This window comes from Sinocyclocheilus grahami, unplaced genomic scaffold (assembly GCF_001515645.1).
Source record: "Sinocyclocheilus grahami isolate Dianchi unplaced genomic scaffold, SAMN03320097.WGS_v1.1 scaffold2312.1, whole genome shotgun sequence".
In the NCBI taxonomy this organism is placed as follows: Eukaryota; Metazoa; Chordata; class Actinopteri; order Cypriniformes; family Cyprinidae; genus Sinocyclocheilus; species Sinocyclocheilus grahami.
Window position 1 is genome coordinate 48,248 of NW_015507491.1, and position 10,079 is coordinate 58,326.

Here is a 10,079-nt window from a genome sequence, read left to right on the forward strand (position 1 = left end):
TAGTTCAAATCTGAATTTGAACAATTTCCTGACACAATTAATTAAGCTACACTAAAGTATATGGAATGCTAAAAAAAAATCTCTATTCAGTTTCATAAGAAACTTTCCAGTGAACTTTACTGTCTTATTTTAGTTTTTTATCTTAATAAATAATTTAAAAATATATATTTTAACATTTTGCCTCTCTCTCTATTTTCTTTTGTCCCATCATAATTCTTTACATAAAGCATTGAAAATATGACTGATTAATTCTTCCCACATGTTAAAGAAATTACATAACAAAGGATTGTGCTTATGTATTAAAACTTTCATAAAACTTTCAATTAATCTCTACATTTGTATAACTACAACATGCTTCAGAGTGTTCAAAGATCATTTTATAATTCTCTCTGAAATGCTGTGTAGGTAAGTGAAGTATTCGTAATTTCCACAGTGTCAGATGTTATGCAGACTGCCAAAACATTTCTCACCAGGCATAAAAGAACCCGTTCAGAGGCTGTTAGGTAACCTGCTCATTGCTGCCACTTTGTGGTTAAAGTTTGTTTGTTTTGTTTTGTTTATTTATTTATATAGCACAGTTTAATGCAACACCAGGTTGCCCAAAGTGCTTCACAATATAACAATAAAATTACATAACAACAAGCATAGTCTCAAATAATAACACAAAACAATTTAAAATAACTAAACCTGCATCACAACAACTGTGGAGGGAGCAGCTTCTATTCGCAGACAACCAGCTTCTTCCTGATAGATAACTGGAGATCACGATTTCACTTAGTAAGGTACTGGATTTGCAATGTACAATTAGTTTTGTTGGACTGTTTGTGATATTTCAAGGTGATCCAAATATGGAAGTGGCTCAGAGAGACCATAAGGAATCCTCTGAAACAAAGTGAGTGTTGATTTTTTTCTGCTGTGAAAGGACGGGTTGTTCAACCCCTGGCAAAGGCCTCAGCCTCTGTAACTAGTTGCTGGGACCCGTGGCCTGGCTATGTCCCTTACTGTGGTAATAATGAACTGTTTGTGGATTCAGATAGGATTAGCAATATCTACACAAGTGAGAGTCTGTGAAACTTGCAGCAATACTTCCTGTTTTCTTGACTTCATATTTTTCTCTTACAGACCCTGAATGAAGCTAGTTACAACTATGGGCTCTGCTCTGAATCTTGGCTTACAGCTGTAACACAAGAAAAACCTACAAAAATAAAAAGGAATTTTGAATAACATACAAAAAAGACAGTCAGTGAATCATATACTGAATAATTATGTTTGCAATAGTAGTCGGATTTTGTCCTTAAATGGTAAAGAGAAAAATAAATTACTTAGTAATTAGAATTACTTGTGTTCTATATAAGTAAACACACTTTATTTGAGTGGAGTGTTACTGCAATTTTTCCTGTTATTATGTGGATTCGCTAGGCCTATATGCAGGGGCCGGACTGGCCATCTGGAGAAGTCTGGTTCATCATCAAAGAAAAAGTGTCAGTTGTGACAGTAAGGGACGTTGACGGCCGACAAAAGGGGTCGCTAATGCAATCTATTTTTGCTTATAAGAAACCAAAACTGACACGTAGGAGAGTGGGCTAGTGATGGCAAGCAAAAGACATGAAGATAAATGCGGTTGGGAGAAGCTAAAAGGAAAAAAGCGAACATACGTCAGGTTACCTTTGCCCACCTCTCTCACTATTCACAGCATGTAGCCTATAGCACTACAGTAAAATCCCAGGTCCGAGCGTCCACTGCTATTTATCACTCTGCAATGTCCAGCATGAATATTCCATTCATTCATTAAAAGACAGCAGCGATTCTACAACGGGTTACATTTGAGAGCTATTGAGTTAGAAAATTGAGTAAATGAAGTAGACTATAAGGTGATTAGTCTGATTAACATGACACGCACACACACTGAGAGAGAGAGAGAGAGAGAGAGACATATACTCAAATTTAAGAATTCTGTTGTTTCAGGTTTCTAGATTCTAGGTTTATGTTTATCATCGTCATATACATTTTGCATTCAGCTCTATGTAGCTTTCAACTATTTTAGTTACATACAATACATTTATTTCAATCCTGTTGAAAAAAAATAGAAACCATCACATAATTTGTAATGGTTTTACTGGTTATAATGAAAATTGTATTGGTTTTAATGGAAACTGTAATGGCGCCTGTTGGGCTCTACTGGTAATTGGTCACCTTCTATTCATGGCTTTTGTTAAAGCCACTAAATCCTAATGTAATATGTCCCAAAACACACTACAGGAAACCATTATTTAATGGTTTTAATGGTTAAAAGTTGATGGTTTGTAATGGTATTTGTAGTGGAAATCGTTTGAATTTCTGTGATGGTCTCTATTGTTTTTGTCAGCAGGGTCACCGTGGGTTTTGTGATGTTATTTGCCATAAATGCGATAGGATTGCTGTAATATTGTGAGATAGTAGTGACTGTTTGTAGTTGTGGTGGGCCTATTTGGGAGAAAATCCACGCAGGGCTGTTTTTTACTCCCAGTCAGTCCCTGATTATATGTCTACTTTCTGAAAATGGGTGGGGCTTGGCCTCAACTGGCCCCTCCCACTTGAGCTTTAGTCCTGTTCAAACAAACTATGAATCAGACACACAGAGATGGAGAGACGCGGTGCTAACTGGACCCTTCTCCTGGTGCTGTGTGGCCTCCTGCCACTGAACACTCAGGCTGGCAGCCAGATGCCAAAACTCTCGAACAACAAGCTATGCGCCGATTCAGAGTGTAGCCGTGAGTAATGCAAACCAGCTGATTTAACTTTAATATATTAGTTGTAGGGAAATTTCAGGATAGTTTTTTTTTTTCTTTGAGTGTTTTCTTTTAAATGTTGCATTTCAACATAAATCACTTTGTTAACACTTCATAAGGTTCCATTTGTTAACTTTATTTAACATTAAATAACATCAAAACAATTAAAATATTTGATTAAATGTTCATTTAAATATGTACTAATGCATTATTAGTCAAAAGTTGTAATTATTATTTATTGGACCTTAGCTAACATAAACGAACAATGAACGGTTAGATTAATAAATTCTGTTAAAACAATAATATGAATTTGCTGAATTTGTTACAGTCTATTTTTATATTATAAAAAAAATACTTGCCTTACAAGTTGACAAACAACATGGACATGATCTTTTCTTTTTTTTCTATAGGCTATATATAATGATAAAAAAAACTTTAAATGGTGATAAAATTGTTATAATAGCCTATCTATCTAAACCGTGTGGTTGTGTATTCACAGATCCCATTCTCATCGCTAAAGCTCTGCAGGATTATTACCCACAAGACTGCCGCTTCATTCACATCCACCAAGGCCAGTCTGTCTATGTGTATGCCATGCTGAAAGACCGTGGGAACCTCTTTTGGGCTGGCAGTGTAAGTAGCCTATATCTACTGTATTACTGAGTGAACTCAACTGCAGTATTTTAATCATTAAAACGTGCATGATTTTCTTGTATTGACAAAGGGTGCAAAAACAAATGCTTTCCCCTCTGACAATGAAGTCACAAAGTATAACTGAACATAACTGTTTGTGAAGGTTCAAGGGTCATATTATGGGGACCAGGAAGCTCGTCTGGGATATTTCCCCAGCAGTGTTGTTGAAGAGACGCATGCTTTAATGCCTGCTGAGGTCGAGGTCAAGACTGATGTGTGTATCTCAATCTTTTGTCTATGATAAAAAAAAACTGATGCACTGACAAATACATGTAATAAAAAACTGACGCTTAAGGTTAATTATACTCTTTTTTGTCTTTTCAGAAATGGGACTTTTACTGCTATTAGGATTGCTGTCTCGGCTGGAACATAAACACAATTTTTGATTCCACTCTGCACTTTATAGTGTGTCACTACATTTATTATGTCTAGTAGGCAACTCAACTTAAAGATGTCTTACTATTCAGAAGAGGGAAACATATAGACCAGTGACTGTAGACTGTAAATGCTTGTTGATGCAATAGTTTGAATAAAGCTGAGCTGCTGCTATTTGGCTGCAACTGTCGCAAGTGATCGCTGTTTGTTTGTATCACGTGATGTTTTTGGTAAGAAAAGCTTTGAATGAAAACTAAAGAGAAAATCAATTACTACTCAAGCGATAAATGATTGCATCTGCCTTTATTATCTTCACACGACTTCAGCAGTAGATATTCGGTTTCTAGCCGCGTTGCGTCATGCGCATTTCCATGGAGACCAACGACAGCTCGAGGATCGCGTATTACTGGGCATTCAAGGTGAGTGCGTGTTTACAGTTGATTCAAATCTTTTAACTTCAAACTAGGTTTAATAAAATGTAAACGGCTGTACTGATATGGGCGACTATGTAGCTTATGGACGACTATCACAAATATTTAAATGTGTGCGGTCTAGGAACCCTTACGAAAAATAATTTTAGTCAAGTGTGCTATTAGTATACTTCTTTTAAACTAAAAAAATTGTAAGTATACATTTAGTCTACTTTTATATACTTCTCAGAAATATACTTAAAATGACATTTAAGTATACTTGACTTGTAGCCTACTTAGAAAAATGATAAATATATTTGAGCTATACTTGTGTTCCTAGAATCCGTGTTTTCATTGTTATACTGTAGGGGATGCTAGTACACATTTTCTGTACAGAATTTCCAAAAAACACAAGTGAAGAAGAAACCGAAACAACAGATGCTTCCACACAGCGTCTCCCTGACATGCTGCTTCAACACTAACTGCGGTTACTGAAACCACGCCTTCTTTCTTTGCGTGCACATTTGGGCGGCATTATGCAAATATTTCCACATAGTGAGGTAGATATGTGGGGGCGTGTTAGAACGAGCTGTTTTAGGGGGGCGTGGCAGAGTCTTAACTTTGATAAAGAATATCTCTTTGGTTTTGAGACTTTAGTCTTTGCAACTTCAGGGATCTTATCTATGCACAATCAGCTTGTAACACTCCAAAGAGAAAGGAAAACTTGAAATCGCATCATATGACCCCTTTAAAAGTGTGCTAGTGCTATCTTTCTTTAAAATAAATTTGGTTGGATTTTTAGTTATCTAATGCAGTGACATTCATGCATTTTTAAATGTCACTTAGGTGTCCCAATACCAAACAAATAACAGCCAGATAACCTTGAATTTGCTACTCCTCACAGTTCTCCCACTACTTTGAAACCACATATTATTCCAGCTACAAGAAAGATGGCATTCGTCCGATTTACACAAGTATGTTTTTCTTTAAATAATTTAATTTAAGAACTTTGTAATTAACTTTTAATTTATTAGTTAGTTTTGAATTCAACAAAATAAATATGCTTACTGTAAAGAACCTTATATTTTCACTTTTTCAGCCCTGAAGAGAGAGTCAAGAAGCTTCCCTGGCCACCAACCAGAAAGGGACCTTCCACAAACTAAGTGTGTGCCAAACTCCTGCTACAGACTGGACTTTAAAGGCCCTCAACATAGAGTAGAAATAGTGGGGGAGACTTCAGAGCCTCAGTGCGGGAGTGTAGCAGAGACAAACTGAAGCCTTTGGCAGAGAAATTTGGCTCCCAAAATTATATCAGCCTCAGTAGCCTCCAACTGACTTCTGTGAGTGAACCACTGTGTAATATTGATAAAAAGTATTCTTATATTTTGCTCAAGCATGTGTCTATTTTTTAATCATGCATACAGTGAAAAGAAAATGTACCCATGTTGATTGATTTTCCATACATAGTGAGGTTTGATTATTTTGGTTCTCAATTTAAATTATATTGTACTTTACTGCATTAGCCACCTCGTAAAATACATGCGAATTGGTACACTCTAAAAAATGCTGGGTTAAATATAACCCAGCGCTGGGTTAAAAAGGGACAACCCCAGCTATTGACCCAGCAGACCCAGCAGACCCAGCAGTTGTGTTTAAAACAACCCAACCGCTGGGTCAAAACAACCCAATAGCTGGGTTTGTCCCTTTTTAACCCAGCGCTGGGTTATATTTAACCCAGCATGTTTTAGAGTGTAGTGTTGAGATAGTGAGGAAAGTCAAAAATTTCTACAAGCAGCGCTAGATTATACTTGAGTTTAAAATGCAGAGCAATTCACAATTTCAACATATATTTTGTAGGACTACTCATAGACTAAATATCTGCCAGACCATTGAATTCCCTAATCTTTGAACATTTTGAGTTACGCTATGTAGTAAAAGAAAAAATATTAATTTTGAGTTTAAAAAAAAGAAGTTCACACTGGTTTCCAATGGCTGAAGCATTTATTGATAATTATATAATGACGTTAATTAGTTAATTCAGTGCTTCAGCTGTGATTATTGAGGAAAGCAGTGGACAGTGCAAAGCCATGTTTTGAAGTTCTCCTTCTCACTTACACCTCCTAGTGGGGATAATGTAGCAGTTTAGGCCTTTGCTTTAGTGGAGTGATATAAATATAAGGAAATAAGGATATTTATCCTACATCTTTGTCAGAACCTGCTTATGTTGCTTTTCCATATAAAAAAATATGACTGATTTAGTTTGATATTAGCAGCTTTACCATTGTTGAATAAGTGAGCCATTGCTAAGAGACCTAATAGTCTCAGTGATTGTAAACGATATAAATTCTTGGCCCTTATTCACATGCACAGACAGCTCACATCTCACTCTCAAAAGTAACATTCAAATATTATTTAGTAAATCTCAAGGGGGACATTTGACCTATACACCATGCTTGCATGAATAAACTTGCTTTAAATGCTTTCATTTTCATTAATTGTTGCAGTAACAGCAATTCTTGGAACCGTACCGCTGTGTGAGTAGCACCTGCAATTCCTGCTGCTTAACAATGAATGAACAATTAACCGTTTAATTCCGGTTTAAAGCTGTGTTGAGTAACATATTCATATTATTTTATTTAAAAGGAGTTCATAACCCCCTTTAACCTTGGGTTTTAAAGCCCTGCTCCTGCTATTATCATGAAAATACAGTGGTGAAAGTATAGTGTGAAGCAACGCAGTGCATAAATGTGTCATTAACCAATCAAAAACCGGATCAACATTCACAAAGCTTGTCAAAACACTTAAATACTGTCACTTTTTTAAGAACGTATCCACATTCCCTCACTATGTCCTCTGGTCCCAAATCCATCATTAAATTCAAAATAAACATTCTTTTTCAAACCAAAAACAATAGCCATTGTGACATCTCAAACAAATCATTTTAACATACTCAGAATACACAATAACAGAAGAAACACTTTACAGCAAGGTTCCATTTGTTAACATTAGTTAACTATAACATGAAATAACAATGAAAAATACTTATAAGACATTTATTAATCTTAGTTAGTGTTAATTTCAACATCAAAAGTTGTATCTGTTAACAAGGTTTAATGGACCAGAGCTAACATGAAATAACAATGAAGTTGTATTTTTTATTAATTAACATTAACAAAGATTAATAAATACTGTAAGAAATATATTGCTCATTGTTAATGTAAGTTCAAGCATTAAAGGGGTCATATGATGCTGCTAAAAAGAACATTATTTTGTGTATTTGGTGTAATGAAATGTGTTTATGCGGTTTAAGGTTAAAAAAACACATTATTTTCCACATACTGTACATTATTGTTTCTCCTCTATGCCCCGCCTTTCTGAAAGGCGTCGATTTTTACAAAGCGCATCATTCTGAAAAGCGAAGTGTGCTCTGATTGGCCAGCTATCCAGTGCGTTGTGATTGGCCGAATTCCTCAAGCTTGTGACGGAAATGTTACGTCCCTTACCATATTGTGATGCCTGCGGCAACCACATGCGACGACCCCGGGCTGGACTCCGCTTCGTCCACAGTGAAAGCCGATCCGTCGATCAACAGCGCGAAGTTGAAGTATTTCCTCAGCGACCAGCACGGATCAGCTGCATGCATGACGAAGCGATATCGTCCTCTTTTGGAAGACCAAACAAAGTAGTTTCGCTTTCACAACGAAGCACACAGCGTCTTTACGACAATACTACAATACTACAGCGAGAATAAAAGTTACGCCGCCTTTCTTTGAGTGAACATTTGGGTGGTGTTATGCAAATCTTCCCACATCGTGACGTAGACATGTGGGGGCGTGTTAGAACGAGCCGTTTTAGGTAGGCGTGGCTGACTCTTAACTTTTATAAAGAATCCAATCTCCAAATCTCTTTGGATTTGAGACTTTAGTCTTTGCAACTTTACAGATCTTCTTTATGCACCAAGAGCTTGTAACACTCCAAAGAGAAAGGAAAAATTTAAATCGCATCATATGACCCCTTTAAGTAACAGTAATAGGACCTTATTGTAAAGTTTTCCCGTTTTTCTGACTCTCCTGCAAATCACACCATTAATAATGAGAGACTATGGCATTTTTTGCCATTTGATCCAGCTTAATACAATGGCCCATTTTTGCCTCTTTGTCTTTGCCAGGGAAAAATACTCCTACACTCAAATACTTTGTCTTGTTGTCAAGGCTGCGCAAAATACAAAAGCCCCTTTGTTTGGTGGCATCAACAGAAGACATTACTTTATTGTAAAAGTGCATTTCTATGAAAATCTTTTAGGTAAAATTCATCATTTAGAAATTGTGTTTACAGTTAATTTGATGCTGATGGAGTTTTCAACCTAATAGCTGTTTCTTGTCTATAGCCGTAGCAAAGACAACATAAGTTTTGGCCTGTCAGGAAACACTGGGCTAATAAGTTATTCCCTTGTAATGTAGCAGGAGCACAGTGGAACAGGGGAAAACAAGGGACATAAAGTTGAAACATGGAAGTTTAGCAGCTTTACTTCTTCTGAGACCCAGCCACGGCGGGTTTGTCATCACGGGTGATGGGAATGGAGCGCTCCGGGCCGTCTGTGTGCTTGCGTGGGGCTGTCACTGACAGAACGCCATCAGAAGACATGGAGGAAGTGACAGAGGCTGGATCCACACCAGCAGGGACACGGTATTTTCTTAGAAACTCTCGTGAGACGAAACCGTGATCATCCTGCGAGGAAAGCACAACATCGTTCTGAGCAGGTGATAATGAATGGTCCGTCTTTCACTCTGCTTGACTCAATGTTTACTTGCGGCACAAGGCCAGTGATCTTGGTGATGACATGTGGATATTAAACAGTAAAGCCAGTCACATGCAAAGGTTTGGGTAGGTGTTGGTTTACACCCTGTTGAAAAAACAGCATATGCTGGTTAGGTAGTTTTGAAGCAGTGGAGCTAAGCTGGTCCTGTGCAAGCTCATAACCAGCTTATAACAAGCTCAGGACCAGCTTAAACCAGCTCCCATGCTTCAAAACATACCTAACCAGCATATGCTGTTTTTTTCAAAAGGGCAGTGCTCAGTGTTTATGTATTGTGAGTTGTTACCTGACGATCCTCATGTTTGGCATGAATTTCAATGAAATCTCCATTGATTTTCACTGACAGCTCCTCTGGTTTAAAGTGTTTAACATCCATATTTAGTGAGAAACAGTCCTTTTCCATTTTCATCTAAGAAAACAGGATTAATGATTTTTCTAGTTTAAATACAATTAGCACTTCAAATTCAAAAGAATCATTAATGAATTCATTTGAGACATTTCGATTTTTTCTGTTGTGACATTCCTTTCATGACGATTTCAAAAATTGCCCCCTAAATTCTTGTAATGTCAAAAGAACAAAAAAACTGTATTATACTGCAGACAGGACGGTTTTTATTACTATATTATATAGTTATAATATTAAGTGATAAAAATAGTAATGTATATTTTATTTTCGATTTCATATTGGAGTATTAGAATTACATTTCCATTTTTTCACATTACAATATCCTGCTTTCACAATGCTAAAATCCGAATAATTCTAAAAATATGGTTCACTTTCTTTATGCAAAAATATTTCTCTTTTGATTTTAAAGTGAAATATGACCTGAACAGGTTTTTTTTGTCAAATTCAAACATATAACGTATTCAATTAATTGTGTTTTTGTTTTGTTTCCGTCAAAACAGAACTGCTATACTTCACTGTGGCTTTTTAAAGATAGAGTGCTAGGCAGAAATCAATCAAAGCTATCATCATGGAATAAATGCTCAAAATATTTATCCATTGGGATCATAGTT

The 10,079-nt window shown here is 36.4% G+C and overlaps 2 protein-coding genes across 3 annotated transcripts in view; one reads left to right on the forward strand and one right to left on the reverse strand.

The window, feature by feature from the left end:
* Nucleotides 1-751: 751 nt before the first annotated feature.
* On the forward strand, nucleotides 752-4,415 carry mia (MIA SH3 domain containing). 2 transcript variants are annotated; one of them, XM_016261149.1, is made up of 5 exons: nucleotides 752-777; nucleotides 2,611-2,750; nucleotides 3,268-3,401; nucleotides 3,565-3,675; nucleotides 3,786-4,415. In XM_016261149.1, the coding sequence occupies exons 2-5, from the start codon at nucleotides 2,621-2,623 to the stop codon at nucleotides 3,807-3,809; spliced, it is 399 nt and encodes a 132-aa protein (XP_016116635.1). In that variant the 5' UTR covers nucleotides 752-777; nucleotides 2,611-2,620; the 3' UTR covers nucleotides 3,810-4,415. The 2 variants fall into 2 exon arrangements, with proteins under 2 accessions (XP_016116635.1, XP_016116634.1); XM_016261148.1 differs by lacking the exon at nucleotides 752-777 and having other exon boundaries at nucleotides 2,494-2,750.
* Nucleotides 4,416-8,754: 4,339 nt separating this feature from the next.
* LOC107574702 (alpha-crystallin B chain-like) overlaps nucleotides 8,755-10,079 on the reverse strand; it is a 2,461-nt gene continuing 1,136 nt past the window's right edge. The window contains exons 2-3 of the mRNA XM_016261147.1: nucleotides 9,349-9,471; nucleotides 8,755-8,974 (exon numbers count right to left, since the gene is read on the reverse strand). Coding sequence (XP_016116633.1) covers nucleotides 8,771-8,974; nucleotides 9,349-9,471 — 327 coding nt within the window. The 3' untranslated portion in view covers nucleotides 8,755-8,770. The remainder of the gene's footprint in view (nucleotides 8,975-9,348; nucleotides 9,472-10,079) is intronic.

Coding starts and splice junctions, on each gene's coding strand:
- mia (XM_016261149.1), top strand. CDS start 2,621: ATGGAGAGACGCGGTGCTAACTGGACCCTTCTCCTGGTGCTGTGTGGC. Junction 2,751..3,267: donor CGCCGATTCAGAGTGTAGCC/GTGAGTAATGCA, acceptor GTGTATTCACAG/ATCCCATTCTCATCGCTAAA. Junction 3,402..3,564: donor ACCTCTTTTGGGCTGGCAGT/GTAAGTAGCCTA, acceptor CTGTTTGTGAAG/GTTCAAGGGTCATATTATGG.